A 22,770-nucleotide genomic window follows, 5' to 3' on the forward strand; every position below is an offset into this window, starting at 1 on the left:
CTCCAGGGACTGTTGCTGGCCTCAATAATACCTTCCTTCAGTAACCGCTGGACTTCCGACCTAATGAAGGTCCGGTCCTGGGCACTGTACCATCTGCTCCTGGTGGCAACGGGTTTGCAATCCGGGGTGAGGTTCACAAAAAGGAAGGCAGATCGATGTTGAGGGTCACGAGGCTGCAGACAGTGAGGGGGGGTATAGGGCCGCCGAATTAAAAAGTTAAACTCTGGAGGTTACATTGGAAGTCTAACCCTAGGAGTGTGGCAGCGCAGAGGTGAGGGAGGACGTAGAGCCAGAAATGTTTTAATTCCCTTCCCTGGACCGTGAGGTTCGCTACGCCGAACCCGTTGATCTCTACAGAGTGAGACCCGAAGGCCAGGGAGATTCTTTGGTTAACTTGGTGGATGGTAAGAGAACAGCGCCTTACCGTGTTGGGGTGTATGAAGCTCTCTGTGCTCCCGGAGGCAATCAGACAGGATGTATCACGCTCGTTGATGGGCACAATCGTCGTCGAGGGCGTTCGGGGCCGAGACTGGTCCAGGGTCACCGAGACGAGTCGTCGTAAAAGGTGGCGATTTTCCTCGGGCGGTGTATGGTCATCCGAATCGGGGTCCTGAGACGCCACCCAAGCTGGCGGCGCCCACTGATCGCACATGGCTGGGGGTGTGCAAGGTGGCGGCACCCACCCGTCGCACGTGGTCCCTGGGAAATAAGATGGCGGCGCCCGCTGGCCGCACGTGGCTTGTGGAGAGAGTTGTGGTGGCGGTCCCGGTTCGCCCCCGGAGACCGCGGTGACCGCCCAGGCCTGGCGTACTGCCATGAAATGGCCCTTTTTTGCCGCACCCTTTGCAGGTGGAGGAGCGGGCTGGGCAGCGCTGCCGGGGGTGCTTGGCTTGCCCGCACAAATAACAGGGGGTCCCCTGGGGTTGCCTGGTTCCTGGCGCGGCACAAGATTGTGGGGGAATGGGGGATGCATCAGGGTCGGCCGCGGGGGGGGGGGGGTTGGGGGGTTTCACGCTGCCCAAAGGGCTGCCGCGCAGTCGGGGATGTACGTGTGTACGTGCGGGCGTTTCGGGAGGCCACATCCAGGGAGCTACCAAGGGCCCGTGCCTCCTTGAGGCCTAGTGTCTTTTTCTCCAGCAACTGCTTGCGGATTTAGGAGGACAGCATACCTACAACGAATGCGTCCCGGATCAAAAGTTCTGTCTGGTCACTGGCTGAAACTTGCGGGCAGTCACAGTTCCTACCTAATACCAGGAGGGCACGGTAGAATTCATCCAGAGATTCCCCGGGGATTTGTCGCCTCGTCACGAGCAGATGTCGGGCGTAGACCTGGTTTACTGGGTGAATATAGTGCCCTTTCAATAGGGCCATCGCGGCCTCGAAATTGTCCGCATCCTCGATGAGGGTGTAGATCTCTGGGCTCACCCTCGAGTGGAGAGCTTGCATTTTCTGGTCCTCCGTGGGTGTAGTTGTGGCCGTCCTGAGGTACCCGTTGAAGCACGCCAGCCAGTGTTTGAAAGGTTGCTGCTGAGTTTGCCGCGTGGGGGCTGAGTTGCAGACACTCCAGCTTGATTCGGAGCTCCATTCTTTAAAATCTAGTCCAATAAATTGATGCTCGATCAATGACTCCAGAGCGAGATTGGACGACAATTGAAGTCTTTATTGGACTAGATGTTTCCCCCAGCAGCGCAGGTACAGAATGCAGCAGCTGGGAAGACACAGACTCTTATACTCTGCCTTACTGGACGGAACCAGTAGGCAAGCTTCACCAATGATCTTGCTGTCTCAGGTACCTCCCACACCAATGGTCTTACAGCCTCAACCTGGTTACCGTAATACCCCTAATACCGACTACCACACACAGCACCAACTATTTTCACAGGTGTAGGAATGGACCTAGGTCAGGCTTTAGGCCATAAGATATAGGAGCAGAATAAGACCATTCAGCCCTTTGAATCTGCTCCACCAATCGATCATGGCTGATATGTTTCTCATCACCATTCACTTGCCTTCTTCCCGTAACCTTGATCCCCTTATTAATAAAGAACTGATCTATCACTGTCTTGAAGACATTCAGTGACTTGGCCTTGTGCATGCAGGTTTTGACGAAATTGTATCCATAGAAATCAGCAGCTGCCTCCAGTCATGCATGATTTTGGTGTGAGACATGTCTGAAACTCGCTGTGTGCACATTAGACCTAGTAAGAGCAGATCTGAACTTTGTGGATTTGTTTGAATGGCCAGAGTACTCTTCTGGAAATGTAAAATACTCCTCTAGATATGGTCCTGGAACACCTTTTGGGATAGGTAAGGGGCCTTTTGGCAGGGGTTATGAACCCTTTGGGATTACTAAACATAGGCATGAATATGCATATAAAGTGCATAAACTCATTGCAACTGTGAAGCTCATTGGAGGTGTCAAAAACAACTGTCAGAAATGTCAAGGTTAACTGTCAAAGGGAGCTGTCAAACGGTCGAGGCATTTAAAACTCATGCCCTTTAAAAACTAAGCGTTCTGTTTTTAAAAAAATGACTTTTTGCTGTTTCACTCTTGTCTGTTGACACAATACTTAGGGCCACCATTACTAGATAAGTGCTGCATGACTGATTTCACAACAGTCCATAATCACAATAGGATGCCTGTCATTTCAGTTTGATTGATAGCTCCAAATGGTTATGGATTCTTTGAAGTGGGACTATGAATTGCAATGCTTGTTTTCATAAGCAACTCTGTAATTGAATAGAATGTTTGTTGTTATAAGGGAAAATGTAGTTGAAGGAATATAAATGTAGTAACTTTTTTATGAATGAGTGTTTTTTTAAAAGTCTGCAACAGAATTAATTTTATTTAATAAGAATGGGTTCTGAGATCTGCCGATGGTATAAACTGGGTGAGTTGGCATGGTAGGTGTAAAGGCAAAAGGGGATGGGTGGGGGGCATGGATTAGCATGTGTTGTCATGAAGTAGGCACAGGGCTTATAAAGGGCACCGCTGAGTCATTTTCTTCCAGGTTGAGTTTGCGGAGTGAGGAAATGTCCTGTTTCTCCATGCCCCACATGGGTGTAAATATCCAGGCCAAGAAAGCCAAATATAGGTTACCAGCTTTCACAGGGTGCGTTACCAAAAGCATAAGACATGTATGAATTTCACTAAATTGGAAGGCAGGATTAAATTTAATTGAAATAATATGCAAGTGGGCAATTATGCATACTATTGAGGTTCCTGATTTGTTACCTTACTGGGGCTGATCTAATTCTTTCAGTTCCATTAATTACAAGATTTGGCCAGGACCATAATATGCGTGATGATCCACTGTGAAAATAATAAAAAGATAAACCATTACACAGTCCACAACCTACAGTTTTGCCACTGCTGGGAGTCTGACAGATGGCCTCTAGCACAATTCTCTGATACCACTTGCCATCTTGCCCATTCCAGTGGGCTTCACAATATCCAGCCCAATGAATACCAGGATGCTGTTTTTATTATTCTTTCATGGGATCTGGGAATCGCTGACAAAGCCAGCATTTGTTGTCCATCCCTAATTACCTTGAACTGAGTGGCTTGTTGGACCATTTCAGAGGGCAGTGAAGAGTCAACCACATTGCTGCCTGTCTGGAGTCATCTGTAGGCCAGACCAGGTAAGGACGACAACTAAAGTGAGCCAGATAGATGTTTAGAACAATTGATGATGGTTAGATTAGCTTTATATTTCAATAATATTAATTGAATTTAAATTAGTCCAGCTATTATGGTTGAATTCGAACCCGTGTCCCCAACGTAGATGAATCCAGCAACATTACCACTACACCACCATCTCCCCCAGTGTGACTTCCCACACTGCTTTTCATTGGCTGCAGGGGATTAAAACTGTTACTGTTGCAATTCTGTCACATGCTCTGGTTGTAAGTGAGAGCAGCTGTTACTTATTGGGGGAAGGCTAAGGCACTATTCTTAAGTATATATAAGAAACAACTTTCACCGGGTTTAGGGAAGGAAATGGGAGTCTATTTTCTCAGGGTTTTGTGAAGAAACCGATGTGAGGAAAGATCGGTTCTAGATTCCTCCTTTGCTCAGTGAATGAGCAGCGTGGCATAACACTAATGGGGTTGCCAATTGGCCTGTTGTGTTTACAGATGCTGAATAACCTAATGTTTATTACAAGCATTTCCTGTCTTTATTCCATATTTCCAGTCTTTTCATTTAAGTGAATAAAATGAATGAATAAAACATGTGCGTAGATTTGATTTTTGATTGCACATCCAGACCATTAGAATTGTAACATTGAAGCTCAGTGTACAGCTGATATTGCCAGAGTGATCTGATTTTATTTAAATGAAAATATAACTGGACTGTGTAATGGTTTATCTTTTTATTATTTTCACAGGGGATCATCACGCATATCATGGTCCTGGCCAAATCATGTAATTAATGGAACTGAAAGAATAAGTATAATTAACTTTAACAGTTGGGACAGCGCTAGACCTTACTGTAGTAATCTGACTTTGAGCAAAGCTCAGGCTGAAGACACAGGATACTATTACTGCAATAGCTCATCTTCAAATGCTCGACAAAAAAAGACTGCACTCTACATATTTGTCAAGGGTAAGACAAACATCACAGTTTTTATTCGTTTTAAAAGATTCCTTTTGTTTCTGCTAAGCTTCTGACATTTTGCATTCAATGATTTATTGATTCTGTTAGAAATAAAATGTTACAAAATAATGACTATGTAGGTGCAAGGAAGCAGATCGGATTTGGACCAACTATTTAGTACCATCCTTTATGGAGTTTAAACATGAAGTACAGTGGGACTAAACAGCATACAGAAGGCCATTGAAGTCATTTGGCAGGATTTTCCCATTGGAGTCGAGATTTTATTTTGGGTCAGAAACTTGTTTCCACTAGAAATCTGACTTCTGCAATTTTCCCAGGGCTGAGCCCCTAATCGGGATGATGGTGGGTTTCTCACCCAATTAAATCTTATGGGGGTGCGAATGAGACAGGATTCAGACATCATTTCTGTGGATGCTGCTTGTCATAAGGGAGAGTGTTAGTGCCAATGCCTGCCACTGCACCACCTGGACCCCAGATGGCACAGGGGCACAAGAGGCCTGGCACCCATGAAGGAGAAGAGGTGGGTACTCTTCTTGGATGTGCCAATTGAAAACCATCTCATGCAGCAGGGAGACCACACTCTTCAGGGTCATCTGCCTTGGCTTGAGGATGTTGCAGGACACCACCTGACCACTCTTGGCACTAGAACAAGCACCATCCATGCCTGTGATGTCCCATTCATTGTGAATTTGATGTGTTATCCATCACTTCTGCAGGGGACATCTATTACTTGTGTGATACAGTTGTCTGTAAGATGCAACAGAGGCTTGTAGCTGAAGAGGACACCATCTTCTGTGACAATCTTCCTAGAAAATCAGAGTTCCCTTTGCCAGTGGTTCTCAGCCATCTACTGTTGTCTTTACTCTTGCCTATAGATCCTGTGCTCAGAGTAGTATCTACTCCTTTGTGACACTTGTCCCTTTCCTCTGACCTCCTGATGCCAGGTACTCTGCCAATCTTGTGCAGACTGTTACTCCTTAACTCCAGTTGCCTTCATCTCTGAAGATGCAGAACCTATTTCCATCTGCACCCTTCCTGGTGCTCAGCTGGTGTATGAACAACTGTGCTCACTACTCTAATGCCCCGGAGTTTGAGGACACCCTAATTCTGGCTCCTCCAATGACTTGTGGGGGAACTTTAACAAGAAAAACTTTTTTAAAAATAGTTTAAGTACCTTTTAAACTTATCTCACCTCCAAATCATGCGTTTGCCTCCATGCAGCTGGTCTGAAGCCAGGCAGGTGTTAAATCCCAGCCACCTCATTGAAAATGTCAATACTTGAAAGGAATCTAAGCAGAGGGATGAGGCTTTAAGTAGGCCAGACAGGATGCTGCCCACAAGCTTTCCCACCAGGACGTAATTGGGACAGAGATGGGAAGGTAACATGGTCTACGTCGATTAAATGACTCTAAACTCATCATGGAGGGGAGCATTAAATTCTGCCCACCCTGGGAAGTACAAACCTTGTCAAGGATTGCTTGTGGGCTACTGGGCTCGCTCTTTCAAAGACATTCAGTGGAGAACAAGTAGAAATGAAGTCAGTCACACCCTATCCTGAAAATGAATAAAACAAAAAGAAAACATACCTAAATATTTCTAACAAAGTTCTTGTGAGACACCTAATTGAAATATATTATAATTTAACCAGCATGTCTTAAGTTTGATAAATATTAATGGATTCTATACCGATTATCGTTAAAAAGAATCCCTTCAGTGTTTTCCGTATATATCAGAGTTTGGGAAACAGATTGTGGGTAGAATTAGATTCACTAGTGGTTCTGGATTGTTTCCTGTGGCAGGACATTGTTTAGTCAACTTCCCAAATTAGCTCCATGAGGCCCACTGATCTGCCTTTTTCCCAGGTTTAGAGTGAAACTTCTGTTTGCATTGTTTGTAAATACATAAACCACACCAAAAGTGCCTTCATTTTAAAGTGGAAGTGTTAATGGATGCCTTAAGATTCACTATTCTTATCAGCCACATATAATCTTTTTAGTTTATCATTGGGCAGTTATTAATAATAAGATAATGAAAAATAATGCACTCTGTATAACCCGAAAATCACCTTTATTTTTGTTCGTATTTAATCAATACTCGACTTCTGCTCCTTTACATACTGATAAAATGGTTTCTTCTAATCAACATGGTTCACAAATTTATTCCTGTCTAGTACTGAAGCTGATCTAAATCATCCCTGGCTCCTGTATAGGTTTTCCATATTTAAAAAATTAAAAGTTTAGTGATTTTTCTATCCTATTTTACTATCTTTCACTGAATGCTACTTGCTGGGCTATGGTTCCACGCATGTTCGATTGTCCACTGTTAATGTATGAATTTTCCATCCCCACCACCCCCTTCTTCCCCTATAACCCCCTCATAAACTCTCCCCCACCCACAATTCCCTCACAAACTCTCCCTACCCCCATTACCCCCTCACAAACTCTGCCTCCCCCCAAATCCCCTTCACAAACTCTCCCTCCCCCATAACCCTCTCACAGACTCTCCCTCCCCCTACAATCCCCTCACAAACTCTCCCTCCCTCCCCCAAGTCCTTCACAAACTCTCACTCCGCTCATAACCCCCTTCACAAACTCTCCCTCCCCCATAACCCCCTTCACAAACTCTCCCTCCCCATAACCCCCTCACAAACTCTCCCTCCCATAACCCCCTCACAAACTCTCCCTCCCCCCTGTAACCCCCTTGAGCGCCTGCTTCTGGCCTGGGGGGGAAAGGGTTCCGCTCTGATGGCTTCACAACGCTGTATTCTCATCAAGGCCCAGGGCTTCGCATGCCTGCTGCTGGCCGGGGGAAGGTCTGCTCTGTTGCTGGTGCATAACCAGGCTTCTCCCTCGTATCATGGACTTGTGCGCACGTGCGTACAGCCAACCGTTACTTACCTTCCGCTCTTTGGTTCTCATCCAATGAGAGTCTGATTTTACTCTGCATTTTCTGCTGATAGGCTCATTTGAGCCCAATGCAGAGAGTAATCAGTCTCTGATTGGATGCCCTGATAACTGTCTGGCCTCGTTGATGTGCACTCCAGCTGATGTGATTCTGAGCATTCCAGTACTGGGTCTGGTGGTACAACAGGGTGGCTAATGGCAGGGGCCCTCCGCTGCACGGAGCACTGTACCTAGGCACGGTATATTTCATTGGCTGCAATCTACCAGCCACACCATGCCTGAACAGCAGCTCGCCATGGTGCAACGTGGCTGTAACTGCCGAGAGACCACACTCCCAGGATCTACCTGGCTCACCACGCGGCATGAGATCTAACGCAACCTCACTAGACATCGCAATGTGAAGCTCGCCCTTTATGGGCAGGGTCACCTTTTGGCAAAACTGCATGTTAGAACGAGACAGCTAGTCCCACTCTAATATGCAGTTCTCTGAGGTAACCAACGTGTTGCGATCTATCCCCTTCATCTTGGAGACCTCGGGCGAGCGCTGTTCATTACTGATGTCCACGACTGGAGGCCAGACAGAATGACACTCGTGGGTGTCCAAGGGGAATGAAGGCCCCCAGGTGCTTGTCCACTGGGCAGGGTGACATTCAGGCACTGCAGATACCAACGGGAACCCTGACAGTGCCACCTAGGTACCGGCCTGGCACTGCCAAAGTGCCCAGGTGGCATTGCCGGGCTGTTTGAGCCAAAGGTGCCAAGCTGGTGGTGATTGGGCCTAGGGGTGCCTTGTGCATGTGAGGCAGGGTATGTGGGGTGAGGGGGGTGGTGAGGACCCCCTTGTAGGTGAGTTGGTGTTTTGGGGGTCACATCTGGGGTCGAGAGATCAGGACGCCATTTAAAAATGGCGTTCCAATCTCTCCTGGCACTGAGGAGTTTTAATAAGTGGGGTTCCTCAGTGCAGGAAATGGGATTACGTTCCGGCCCCGGCTGCGTGTTCCCCGCCGAGGCCCTACATCTAACCGAAGTCGCGTTAGATAACGTTGTGTTTCTTGGTGCTGTAAGCGCAAGTAAACATGCAGCTAAATGTGCTTGCTATAGGACATAGTTCCCAATTGGCTCGATTGTGTCCATTGTAAATCCACCCCTGCCTATTGCAGAATTACAGGATCTCACTCTGGCTATGGCTATCTCTTCCGGCTCCAGTTCTCAGCAGTGATGGCTTTGAGGTTAAAGTAAGGAGCACTCCCATAGCTTCAGTTGCTGGTGACACTGTGTCTGCATGCTGCAATATCCAGCATCTCTTCCTAGTACTTCTCATAATCTCCACAATGAGATGGTTAGTCTCAGGAAACAACATGGCAATCAATTATCTTTACGCATGGAAGTAGCTCTTTTCTTCATTTTTGCCATTTTTGAATAGTCCACAAGGGAGTAATTATTTTTTTCCCTTTGGTAATGGTTGTCGACGGTGTGTATTATGTAACAACATTAAAAAAATATATACTTTAAGAATACAACTTTCCTCAAATGAAAAGAAAACAAAATCTAGCCTTTCATCTCATTAAGTGGTTCTCAGGGCATCTTTTTCCTTTTGGCTTTTTTCTTTGTGTGGGATCACAGACAATAGAAATTCTTTGCTCAAAATACAGTAAAACATCTTGGGAATACGTCTGTCAGACAAATTTGGGAGTGTTGAATGCACACAGCGAAAAAGCTTGGACTAATCTGTAGCTTTGAACATAGCTAAATTGTTAGAATTATGGGATGAGGTGATTTTAGTTTGGCTGAGAATAATGAAATTAATCATTGTCCAATTGAACTGCAGTTTTTGCGTTGCTCAAAGTAATTTTGAGTAATTAACATATAGCTTGCATGCAAAGCTGCTGCATGAAGCAGTTAAAAAACAACTTATATTGTTGGAGAATTTAGCATGTAGAAAGAGACAGCTTTACAAGGTTGTGGTTGGCAAATGGGCATTTAATGGAAGTGGAAGCATAAATGGAAAAGTATCAAAGAGGATAATTTAAAAGAGGCTTTTGAAGTTGGAAAGGAGAGAGTACAAAGTTTGGCTGAAAGTTCCCAGGTGATCTTGAAACTTATATGCATGCCAACAAGCAAAGTTCTGTGCAAGCTTGAGAACACTGTTGCACAGAGCTTTGTTTTTTCTTACTTGACAGTAAATTTGACCCAACAGGATAATTCAGATCTAATGGGCGGGATTTAACTAAATGGGAACAAAGTCCATTAGTGAGCGAGTTTAGCGCATGCTCCCTGGCCCGTGGCAGCACTGAGAAACACAATGCCTGAAAACGGCACTTGTGTTAGATGGGTGCCCCAGCAGGGAATGCAGGGAATGGGCGGGATTTATATCGCAACACCTCGCGAGGTTGCATTAGATCTCGTGAGGCAAGCCGGCTAGATCCTGCAAGTGGGGTCTCCTGGCTTCTATTGGCCACACTGTTGCAGGCGCAGCATGGCCATAAAGTTGCACCCAATATCTTCATTCTGCTATTAGCTGTATTTGTTCCATCACTGCCTCCTACGAGATAAGGCGGATTATGGTTGCTGCATTTTGACTGTCCACTCAATTGGTTTGGTTCACTTCAGAAAACCTAATATTCCAATAGAAGCCAGTTATGATTAGGCAGAGTAGTTCTCCGATTACTGCTGTTATTTTTTGGGTGGCAGGCTTGCCCACACCACCATCTGAAAAGTTGGCATGGAACCCTTCCTCAGTGATCACAGCAGCCTCACAACCATTTAATGTTCCGATGAGTGATAATTGGCTGGAGAAGAAAGTCCCAGCCATTGGTGACCCCAGAGTCCAGGACATGGTGAGTGCAGGGAATCTCACAACGGGGATGTGAGGCCTGGCGGAAGTGGGGAGAGTGGGTTGGAGGTCTTGATGGAGAGCCAGGTTGGGAGGGAACACCAATGGGGGAAACAGACCTTGTGAGTGCCCCCTTGGGGGGCCCGAACAGGATGACCTGCTGGGCTTCCCCTGTAGTTGAACTCCTCCTGCAAGCCTCAAAATTGGCCACTTAAGGGCCTCAATTGGCTCAAGGGTGGGCCCAACATAAAATTGCAGACAGGTGGGGCTGGGTGGGAAGGCAGCTGGAAGGCCACCCTTGGAATTTTATGGGTCACCTACCTATGGGTTTGCAGGCGGGCACGATGAAATTCTGCCCAGGTAGTCCATTGGAATTGTTCCATGCATATGCCCTATCAAAGCATGCATCCAGCAAGGCTAATTGAAACTTGTGCAAATGAACACTGATACCCATTAGATACTTTCAATGTCACTAGATTATTGACACCAGTGATGCAGCGGCGTCTGTTCAGGAGATTCACAACCGTGGCAAGAATAGAGAAAGTCTGAAGCTTCATAGTATCCAACATACTTGAGAAATTACTTTAAAGGTGTTCTTCTGCTTAAAGATTATGCTGCAGGTGTGGAATCTTTTGATGACAACTGCCATTTTCAGTGAAAAGCTCTGTCACAACCAAACTTTAGCTTTTATTCTGATAAACCTTTGGATGGATGTCAGTGCAGTTCTGTAACTTCCAGCTGTATTTACATTTCTGCAGACTTCGGTGAACTCTGACGAGAGTCTTTGGGTTGGCAACTTGCTACACCACAAAATCTTTTTCTTACATTTCCACTGACTAAAAATATCGATTTTTGTTTCAGACAAACACAGTCCATTTGTGGAGCAACACACAGATTTTCCCAAAGTTGTGTTGATGATGGAAGGAAAGAGGCTAATTATTCCATGCCGGGTCACAGCCCCCGATCTCACTGTCACTTTAAAAACGGTAGGTTGGATGGAGTATTCATAGAGATTGCTAACAACTTGTAGTGCATTGCTTCTTCAAGCATTTATTTCATGACTTGTTTTCTGAACCCATGGTAATTCTTGCTGATAATGATAGGTTTTTTATTAAACTGATTAAACAGGGGGCAGCACGGTGGCCTAGTGGTTAGCACAACCGCCTCACGGCGCTGAGGTCCCAGGTTCGATCCCGGCTCTGGGTCACTGTCCGTGTGGAGTTTGCACGTTCTCCCCGTGTTTGCGTGGGTTTCGCCCCCACAACCCAAAAATGTGCAGAGTAGGTGGATTGGCCACGCTAAATTGCCCCTTAATTGGAAAAAATAATTGGCTAATCTAAATTTATAAAAAAAAAACTGATTAAACAGCTTGGCATCTGAAGCGTTCCGAACAAATGTACAACTTCCTGCAAGCCAAATTGAAAACAAATATTTCAGTTATAATAATGAAATAAGCTGAAAATAGTAGCAAATTTCACTCATTTGGTTGGTTGAATTCAGCTTTATGCTTTTATTATTATTATTAATCATGCTGGTCTGCCAATTTCAACTGACTTTAAAACTCAGACACTGCTTTTGGATGATTGTTTTAATTTTTGGAGTACTGTTTTGCCCTTACAAATTGAATCTATGTACTGTTTGAAGAATATGTAAAACATAATTTATATAACATTCTCTTAGTGCCATCCTCCTGTCTCCTCGCCATAAACCTGCACATTGTTCCTTTTCAAATAACTGCTCAATTCCTTTCTGAAGGCCCCATTTGAACCTGCCTCCACCATGTTGTCAGGCAGTGCATTTCATCCCTAACCACACATTGTGTGAAAGATGTTTCTCACATCACTTTTGCTTAATTTTGATTAATCTGAGAAATATTTTAATTTGGGTTGTTACAAATATTCTGGCCAAGATTTGAGAAACATTATTTAGTAAAAATCTAGGTGGCGTGCGCTGGTCATCACACTCCCTCATTAGAACATTTTGTAAATGTTATCAGCTGTGTGAACCTGCAGTGCTTGCAATTATAGAAATTGGACTTGTATAGTGAAACTGTCTGTCACAGTTAATTGCCAGAAATTTAAAGTATGGCATTGGGTTGCGCTACTCTAGCTCGAAGCTTTCTCCTCAATCTTTTCCTCTCCGCCTCCCTTCCTGTTCATTGCAAATTTCTACTGCTGTTTGTGTAATCTTCTCTTTATATGTCCACCAACCTTGGCCTGTGATTCCTCTGTTGAGCTTGGCTAAGTCAGTGATTTGAGTGTTGTACCGGTGCCAAAAGATCTTGGGTTCAAATCCTGGCAAGGTTGTCTCAGTGTTTCATTCTTCTGTGTTGTCTGCAAGCAGCATCATATAGGAGATGGGTAGAAAGTAGGACCGTGCAGTGTTTGTTATACAGTGTGGCATCTTAAGCAGGGATCAGGACTGCATTAAGTGAACATTTCATGAATGTTACTGCCTCTTTCTCTCACACCCTTTCCCAACATCTGCCACTGTTAGGAGCTAACTCAATTGTTTTTACTGTCACCTGGAACTTTAAAAAAAAACGAACCCTGGAAGTATTAAAGAAAGTAAGAAATTAGGTTAAGAAACATGAAGAAGAATTTGAATCTTCACAGGGCAGAATTTTCCTTAAAAAAATGGCAAAGGGTCAGATTCTGAATGAAAACCGGCATATTACTCCTCACAAGGACAGCCAAGTTTTCACTCCAGATCTACTGACACTTTGTCAAAAAAAATAGGGGTCATATATTGCGCTGTCACTCTGGCAGAGCCTGATGGAGGCGGCAAATGGTGCCCCAATCACCAAGTGCACTTAACACTTAAAGGCCCCTCCGGACATCAGGACCCCTGGGAGACAAGGAGAACACCCCCAACACTCAAACACACAGGTCACCCCCTCCCCCACCCACTGGCATCGTCATTCCTCCATTCTCAGTGTCCGCCACCCCTCAATTGCCATTCAGGCACAACCACATCCCCCCTTGCAAATAATGGGAACCCCCTGCCCCAGTGGAGTTCCCTGGAGGCCTGTCCCTCACCCTGGCAGTGCCTAGATGCCACAGAGTGGCATCATCACACAGGGGTTACACTCTTCTCCGCGTCCCGGCATGGTTATCACGACTGGTTTTCGTTTTCAAAGCAATGCCTTTCGACACCTTTCTTTGGGGGGGAGGGGGGGTTTGGGGGGGGGGGGGGGCAAGGGACGATCTGAAGCTGAGATCACACTGCCACAAATCCCAATTATGACCCACTTGCAAGTGTTAGCAGCCATAACGGGATTTGTGCCCGCGGCAAACGATCCTGAAAATCGACCGCAGCATCTTATCACATCCTTCAAACAGCTTGAAGTTTGTCTTGTACAGCAAATTGTTTTGAAACATAGTCCTGCTGTTGTGTCGGCGGATATCTTTACAATGAGGAAAGTAAACAGGTAAGAATAGCACAAGAAAAATTAGGAATATGAAAAAAGAAATGAACAAGTAAATAGAAAAGATTAATGAAATGAATATAACTCTGAAATAAAGAAATTTGCATATATGAATAAAAATGGAAAGACCTTTCTGATCAAGTTATTTAGTACTGGCCATATGAAATAATGTTAAGTGAGAAATGTTTACAAATACCAGTATTTCTAATCCATTTAGTTTGAATAATTTCCATACAATTCTAAAGATTTGAAACAAAATTGAACTTCAAGGTTTTCCAGGTTTAGTATGATCCAATGTACTCTGCAAGTAACTTAAACTGCAGCAAACTTAAAGTGTGTAGAAATGCAGTTAATTTCATTCTCTTTGTTGGTGTAAATATACATACATATTTCCAAAGGATATGTTATAGTCCGGGTAATAGGACAAAAATGTTTCCCATTGAGCAGCATAATCCACAAGCAGAAGCATCCATATAATACCCAAGTTGGCAGCACGGAGCAGAGACAGTAGGTCTGTATCCTGTGTTGACAGGAAGTCAGTGAGATAGGACGAAAGTCACATTTATTACATCCTACTCGAGGCATCCCTCCTGTCCCACCCTGTAGAACTCTTTACATGAGAAAAGTGTACGCAATTACATTTGTTTCATATTGTTTTTCCTTTTGCATCAAAGCACTTAGTTGGCAAAATCTAATCCATGGGTCTTTTATTTATTTATTTTTATGCCCCTTTCTTCCCAAGAGAACTTACTCGCCACAATGAAACTGCCTTCCGCTGAGAGCGTGGAATTCTCTGAGACGTAAACTTTTCAATAACTGCTTTTAATGCCAGTCCCTGCTCAGTTAACAGAACTGGGAGGACAATATATTTTCCTCTCCTTGAGGTGCAGGTTACTGTGGTGTAGGATTCCATATAGAAGCAACTGACCGAGACATCAGAAAGCCCTCATGTGAGCATTTTACTGGTGATAGGTCAGCTGTGCAGAATACAGATATAAAGATTGCTTTGTTGGAGAAGATGCGGAGTGCTGAGTGTGTGGTCAGTAAGAACTCATGTTATAATATGAGGTTTACCAGATGAGTTCTGCAGCTGCTTATCATCAACGTTAGATATGATAGATGAGGCTAACAAGTGTTCTTGGAAGTGCATCTTTCTGTCAATCTCCGGACAGATTGGTTCATTGTTAGTAAATTAATTAACATTTGTTTATTGCTCAGTGTACAGAGGAGAAAGTTGTTTGGCAGAATTTTGCCATGAAACATGCAACTAAAAAACCCTTTCGTTTAACTAGTGGCTACTTAAAAAAATGAAATTCTGATGCACTGTGTTAAAATAATTAGTTGTGACATAACCTAGAATTTCACACAGTTATAAATCATCCAGCATCTTTGAATACATTCTGTGGTGATTTAAATAAAGCAAAATATTAGCTCCCAAAGTGCTCATTTAAGTTTTGATCCCTGTCAAGGGCAATCAAATGTACATTCACATAAGGAAAAGTCAAGATCACATGACACGTTGACCACTTCTGACATAGCTTGTGTCAGTGGAGGGAGGTTATAAACAACTAAAATTTCTCCGTATATTCAGAGGCTACTGTGGATTGAGAAATACTTCGCAGTTTCAGTGCTTTGATGGAGAAAGTGACTTAACCACTTTTTATTAGGGTGAACTCATGTAAACTGAAAAATTAGCTGGATAAAATAATGCATGGCATTTATCAATATGAAAGGAGAAAAGATGAAAGCATAAATGGGAATGGGTAAAATGGAATCATATGGGAGGTATAATTTTAGGTGTAGGTGTTACATCACTGGGAACTCAAAAATGGAAATTAGATTCAATATGAAATGGCTTAAAACAATTCACAGAAAAAAAACGAATCAAAAAGACATAGTTTTAATTTTACAAAAGAAAAATAAGTTTGGCAGGTTTTGATCCACTGATAGAATTAAACTGTAGCAAACAATCAAATACAAACAACAGTCGCAGGAAATAAGACTACAATCTAGTATATTTGAAGCACACCATGCACAAATATAATAATTTTGTTTTCTTTTGCTAATTTATGTCTCAAAATAATATTATTATACTTTGATATCGTTTTTAAAATCTGTACCATAATAAGAATATTCATCTTCTATAAAATAAATATCTTGCAATGGTATATTAGAAAGAACAATCTAAGATGGAAGAGACCCGGGGAAGGGTTATAGAAAAATTCTCTTCAGATAAATCTTTGCCCTACGTGTGATTTCTGAATGTTGAATAGTTTTTCTCAAAGAGTAACTACGTTCCCTGTGGATAAATTCCATGCTGTATTAGTTGGCATCCAGGAATTGAAAGGCATGACGGTTACTTAAATAGGCTCACTTATGGTGCCGAGGATCCGGGTTTGATCCCGGCCCCGGGTCACTGTCCGTACGGAGTTTGCATATTTTCCACGTGTCTGTGTGGGTCTCATCCCCAAAGATGTGCAGGATAGATAGATTGGCCATGCTAAATTGCCCCTTAATTTAAAAAAATTAAATAGGCTTGCTAATAATCTGGTGTATTGTTTGAGATTATTGCTTTTCATTTCACAGCAATTAATTAAATTTGAGGCACTATTTTAATCACTTTGTCCTTAATCATAGAAATGCTCATATCAATGTCTTTTCAGCATGAGATGATTCACTATAATGACAAAACTTCTGTTTTTTACTTTTAGAATTCCTTATCCTTTATCGTTGATGGCAAGGAGGTTATGTGGGACAGCAAACGAGGCTTTGTTATTCCCAGACCCACATACAGATTTATTGGTCTGCTGACATGCGAAACCAGTGTGAATGGAAGGACGTTTCGTTCTATTTATTTAACACACAGACAGGGTTTGTAGCTCCATTTCCTTTTGTTATTTAATAATAATAATTGCTTGTTGTCACAAGTCGGCTTCAATGAAGTTACTGTGAAAAGCCACCTAGTCGTCACATTCCGGCGCTCGTTTGGGGCGACTGGTACGGGAATAGAACCCACGCTGCTGGCATTGTTCTGCATTACAAGCCAGCTGTTTAGCCCACTGTGCCAAACCAACCCCTTATTTGCCATTATTATAACAGCTTATATTTACTGTATTGCACTTTAGTATTCACCAACCAGTTCTTTGCCGGGTTGACAACTGATCCACACATACTGATGTTTGTGCGCTAGGTATTTAGTAGTGACATCGTAGAGCCATTTATTGCACAGAAGGAGGCCATTTTGCCAGTTGTGTTTATGTCAGCTTTCCATGGAGCAATCCAGTCAGTCACATTCCCCCAAGGATAAAAGTTTGTTTGCTTCAAGTGCCCATCCAATATCCTTTTCAAAATCATAGATCATCTCTGTTTCTACCCCCTTTTGTGGGCAGCGAGTTCTTGGTCATTACTACTCACTGCATAAAAATGTTCTTCCTCCCAACCACCTGCACCTCGTTCCCGAAACCTTAAATCTGTGTCCTCTAGCCCTTGTGCCATCAGCGAGTGGGAATAGATTTTCCTTGTTCATCCAAACAAGTCATAAGCTTGGGCACCCTTATCAAATCTCTCCTCTGTTGAATTCAGAAGCTCCCCTGTTGTTGATCCCAGAATCAAATTAATGCTGGAAAAGGTGAAATCCATGTTTCCGAGGTCAGTAGTTCTCTGCCAGAATGTAACGGCTTGCTGGAAATCTTTCACATTTTTGGTGTTGAACACATGTTCGATGACAAGTATTCACCCTAATCAATGTTTCCTCAGATTGTACAGCATATTATAAATTAATTGCAGCACAGAGAGAGGGCATTTAGCCCAACAGGCCCATGTTGGTGTTTATGCGCCACATAAGCTTTCTCCCACCTTACTTCATCTCATTTCATAAACATACCAATTTGGAAGACCTACCCTGACATCAAGTCTAATTTTGAAGGTTGCCTCATATAAGTTTCAGCACTCAGAACATGGAAGCACTGGCCTGCTGGCAGGGCATCACTGAAAAATAGATTTTTAAACATTTCAGTGTTATGCTTTTAAGAGTTTGAATACTTATTAAAAACATTTATTTTATTATTTACAGTAAGTCAGGTGTGCCAAACATTTTACATACATTCTAGCTTTCACAGGCAGAAAGTAGCACTCTTACCCAATGAATTCCAAGCCTCATAGATAATTAACAATCTTCTGAATATTATAGAACATAGAACAGGAGAGCACAGTATAGGCACTTCGGCCCACGATGTTGTGCTGACCATTTATCCTAATCTAAGATCAATCTAACCTACACCCCTTCAATTTACTGCTGTCCATGTGCTTGTCCAAGAGTTGCTTAAATGTCCCTAATGACTCTGACTCCACCATCTTTGCTGGCAGTGCATTCCACACACCCACCACTCTTCTGTGTAAAGAACCTACCTCTGACATCTTCCCTGTACCTTCCTCCAATCACCTTAAAATTATGTCCCCTCGTGACAGCCATTTCTGTCCTGGGGAAAAGTCTCTGGCTATCCACTCTATCCATGCCTCTCATCACCTTGTCCACCTCTATCATGTCACCTCTCTTCCTTTTTCGCTCCAGTGAGAAAAGCCCTCGCTCCCTCAACCTTTCTGCATAAGACATTCCCTCCAGTCCAGGCAGCATCCTGATAAATCTCCTCTGCACCCTCTCGAAAGCATCCACATCCTTCCTATAATGAGGCAACCAGAACTGGACACAATATTCCAAGTGTGGTCTAACCAGGATTTTATAAAGCTGCAGCAAAACCTCACGGCTGTTAAATTCAATCCCCCTCTTAATGAAAGCCAACACAACATACGCCTTCTTAACAACCCTATCAACCTGGGTGACAATTTTGGGTGGACCCCAAGATCCCTCCTTCCTCCACACTTCCAAGAATCCTGCCTTTAACCCTGTATTCAGCATTCAAATTTGACCTTCCAAAATGAATCACGTCACATTTATTTAGGTTGAACTCCATCCGCCATTTCTCAGCCCAACTCTGCATCCTGTCAATGTCCTGTTGTAACCTTAAACAACCCTCAACACTATCTACAACTCCACCAACCTTCGTGTCATCGGTAAACTTACTAACCCACCCTTCCACTTCCTCATCCAAGTCATTTATAAAAACCACAAAGAGCAGAGGTCCCAGAACAGATCCTTGCAGGACACCACTGGTCACCGACCTCCAAGCGGAATACTTTCCATCCACTACCACTCGCTGTTTTCTTTCAGCAAGCCAATTCTGTATCCAGACAGCCAAATTTCCCTGTATCCCATGCCCCCTAACTTTCTGAATGAGCCTACCATGGGGAACCTTATCAAATGCCTGACTGAAATCCATATACACCACATCCACTGCCCGACCTTCATCAATATGTCTCGTCACATCCTCAAAGAATTCAATGAGGCTTGTGAGGCATGACCTGCCCCTCACAAAGCCATGCTGACTATCTTTAATCAAACTATGTTTTCTAAATAATCATAAATCCTATCTCTCAGAATCCTTTCCAATATTTTGCTCACCACAGACGTAAAATTGACGGGTCTGTAATTCCCAGGGATTTCTTTATTTCCTTTCTTAAACGGGAACAACATTCTCCTCCTTCCAATCATCCGGTACTACTCCAGTGGAGAGTGAGGACGCAAAGATCATCGCCAACGGCACAGCAATCTCCTCCTTCGCTTCCCGTAGTAACCTTGGGTATATTCCGTCAGGCCCAGGGGACTTAACTATCCTGATGCTTTTCAAAATTTCATATATGATCCTGCAGTTTAGGGTAGCGCAATATTATCATAACTTTATTAAAAAATTATAATGATGGATCTACAGAATTACAAAAACAACTTTTTTGGATTGCTATCAATGATTTTGTAGTTAATGGGATTGACAATCAGCAAAGGCTAAGAGGAAGTTAGCAGGTTATATACAGGCTGGGATTTTTCAACTCTGCCGCAGCATGCTCCCCTGTGGCTGATGCAGTGAGCCATTCAGATGTCCATTAACTTCAGCATAATTGGAAGACCCCACTGGCAGCACGGGCTGGAAAATTCATTTTAAGCTAACCTTCGAGCAACATATTTTAATTGTTGTGAAGCCATTTTTAGCCCAGTCCATATAACTTTTAAAATAACTTGATTTCTGTCATAGCATACTGATAGTGTGAATTTCTAATGCTGATTGTTTTTTATAAATATGCCTTCCTCTTTGTGACTATCAATTTTGTGCCTCCCACCCTCCACCAGCATTCAAGTCATGCATAATTTTACAAACACTCCCGTCAGGTTGTGTCAATGTAATCAGTTGCTAGAATAAATGTATTTTCTTACCCAATGACTCACCCTCTTATTACCCCGCAGTCCATTTCTGTTTTTAAACAAAAAAACCTTATAAATAAGAAATATTTCCAATCCGTTCTGAGCTGCTTTTCACTTGGATATGCAGTAATTATATATTTTGATACATATATATGAATGAAAAATTCATGCACTACACTTTGTTTAGATTTTTAAATTTAAAAAAAACTTTTTATTGTCACAAGTAGACTTACATTAACATTGCAATGAAGTTACTGTGAAAAGCCCCTAGTCGCCACATTCCGGCGCCTGTTCGGGTACGCAGAGGGAGAATTCAGAATTCTCAGCTGGTACGGGAATTGAACCCGCGCTGCTGGCCTTGTTCTGCATCAATACCAACTAGCAAATATGCATTTTTCAGTATGAGACCTATGCATAGGTGGCACAGTGGTTAGCACTGCTGCCTCACAGCGCCAGGGATCTGGATTCAATTCTGGCTTTGGGTAACTGTCTGTGTGGAGTTTGCACATTCTGCCCGTGTCTGTGTGGGTTTCCTCTGGATGCTCTGGTTTCCTCCCACAGTCTAAAGATGTGCAGGATTGGCCATGATAAAAAAGTCCCCCTTAGTGTCCAGGGATGTCAAGGTTAGGTGGAGTTATAGGGATAGGGTGGGGGAGTGGGCCTAAGGAGGGTGCTCTTTCAGCGGGTCGATGCAGACTCGATGGACCAAATGTTCCCCTGCACTGTAGGGAATCTGTGGAGTCTATGGTATATCGCTACACTGAAAGAAAACATGGCGCAATTTAAAGGAAATGAAACAGAGCCCTGTGTTGGGTACGTTTAGCTGGGCATTTCCTGGTGCTGGCAGCACCGCGAACAACCCTGCTATTAAATGGGTGTGGTAGTCTGTGTAGAGGTAATACGGTACCTAGTAATGCTGGATCACCATTGGTAGATAATGTATGCTTTTCATTGGTCGAGCCTGTATGGTAGCTCCGCCCTGACATCTAGCTTATTAAATTGATGCACGATCAATGACTACTAAAGCGAGGTAGTAGTCCAACTGAAGGCTTTAATAAGCTAGATGTTTCCCCCAGCAACTCAGGTACAGAAAGAAAGCTCCTGGGGCGGCACGGGCTCTTATACCCCGTCTTGCAGGGCAGAGCTACCATACAGGCTCGACCAATGGAAAGCATACATTATCTACCAATGGTGTTCCAGCATTACTAGGTACCTCAATACCTCTACACAGGCTACCACATTGGGTCTCTGCTTCATTTCTGGGCCTCGGTGAGGAATGCCCCACCAAAGCCGCACTTAGACTAATTTCCTGCACCAACGAGCTCCATTTAAAACCGTGGCCTTCGGACCACACCAACACCCCAGCTTAACAATTAGGGAGTCATTGAGCCCCTCCACACCCCACCTCATAAGGGCAGGGCACCCCCGGGCCCCATCCCTGGCATGTGCAAGATGCCACCTGGGCATCTTGGTAACCTGGCAGTGCCCTTCTAATCTGACAGTGCGACCTGAGGATCCTGGTATGGCAAGAGTGGCACCCAGGTGACACTGGCAGGGTGCCTGGCTGGCATCAGGGTGCTGGGTACAACCCTGCCCAGAGCCCAACCACCCAGGGCCCCCGATCACCTGGGAGACTCCCTCCTCAAGTGCTGGCACATCTGGTCCATGTTTGTGGAAACCAGTGCTGAACTGCGTCCACTTGGTGTCTCCGGGGCAAGCCGTTCAATCCTGGGCGCTCGGTAGATCCGACCGACGTAAGTGAGACTAACCACTTACAAGGAATATTCAAATCTGGATCCCGCCCTCAATGGGCGGATTCCAGATCATGACACCACGTGACACCTAGTGAGATCTCGTTAGATCTCGTGAGGCGTGACGAAGCTGGTAAATCTTACGCGAGGCCTTTCTCAAGATTTACCGGCTTCACACGTCCCGATTCGTGTGCGCCGAGGCCGATAGAACGCACCCTATATCTTTTTGAATTTTGATTTGAAGTAGAAATGCCAACTTTTTTCAAAGATGAGTCACAAAAATTGTGTCAGCGTTCTTGGAACCTGCTGTTTTAAGAAAGTTTGTGCTAATGACCTAATTTGACTACATTGGGGAAAAATGTACTGAGTCCACAGTGTGGTTGTGAAGTCAGCATAAATGTCATTACTTATGGTTTTTCAATGAATTAATCTTTACTACTTTGTGTTGAAGAAAGTTTGCATAATAAGTGTGCACGGCAGCCCTCAAAAGTCTCGGCAAAACATTCTCCCATTTAAAAATACCTTGGTCCGAATATTGCGGTCAGTGTCAGTAAGACCTTGAAGGAAGCTGCCCACAAAGCCAATCTCTGAGGCGTGGATTTCACCTTTTCCAACATTAATTTGATTCTGGCAGCAATCACAGGGGAAGCTTCAGAATCCAGTGACAGTGATGTAATTGAGCAGGTTAAGCAACCAATCACATTAATGAATTTTAACAGACAGCAGACCAGGAAATAAATGCATGGATTATCTTTTGCTAATTTCACAGACAGATTTAGACAGACACTGGAATTAAAGCTGAAACTGAAATATCTTAAACAAACCGAAAAAGTAATTTTATTGAAAACCTATCGAATTTTTGTCATAATGGAAAAATTCAACATTTCTCAAATATAAAATCAGATTTTAGGCCTGGAGAGATCATTGG

The 22,770-nt window shown here is 43.7% G+C and overlaps 1 protein-coding gene across 2 annotated transcripts in view; it reads left to right on the forward strand.

Annotated features, from left to right (window-relative positions):
- flt1 (fms related receptor tyrosine kinase 1) overlaps positions 1 to 22,770 on the forward strand; it is a 269,771-nt gene that overhangs the window by 42,356 nt on the left and 204,645 nt on the right. For both annotated transcript variants that reach the window (XM_038817857.1, XM_038817858.1), the window contains exons 3-5: positions 4,389 to 4,606; positions 11,216 to 11,340; positions 16,493 to 16,652. In XM_038817857.1, the coding sequence (XP_038673785.1) occupies positions 4,389 to 4,606; positions 11,216 to 11,340; positions 16,493 to 16,652 (503 nt within the window). The remainder of the gene's footprint in view (positions 1 to 4,388; positions 4,607 to 11,215; positions 11,341 to 16,492; positions 16,653 to 22,770) is intronic.

Source organism: Scyliorhinus canicula, chromosome 14, assembly GCF_902713615.1.
Source record: "Scyliorhinus canicula chromosome 14, sScyCan1.1, whole genome shotgun sequence".
Classification (NCBI taxonomy): Eukaryota; Metazoa; Chordata; class Chondrichthyes; order Carcharhiniformes; family Scyliorhinidae; genus Scyliorhinus; species Scyliorhinus canicula.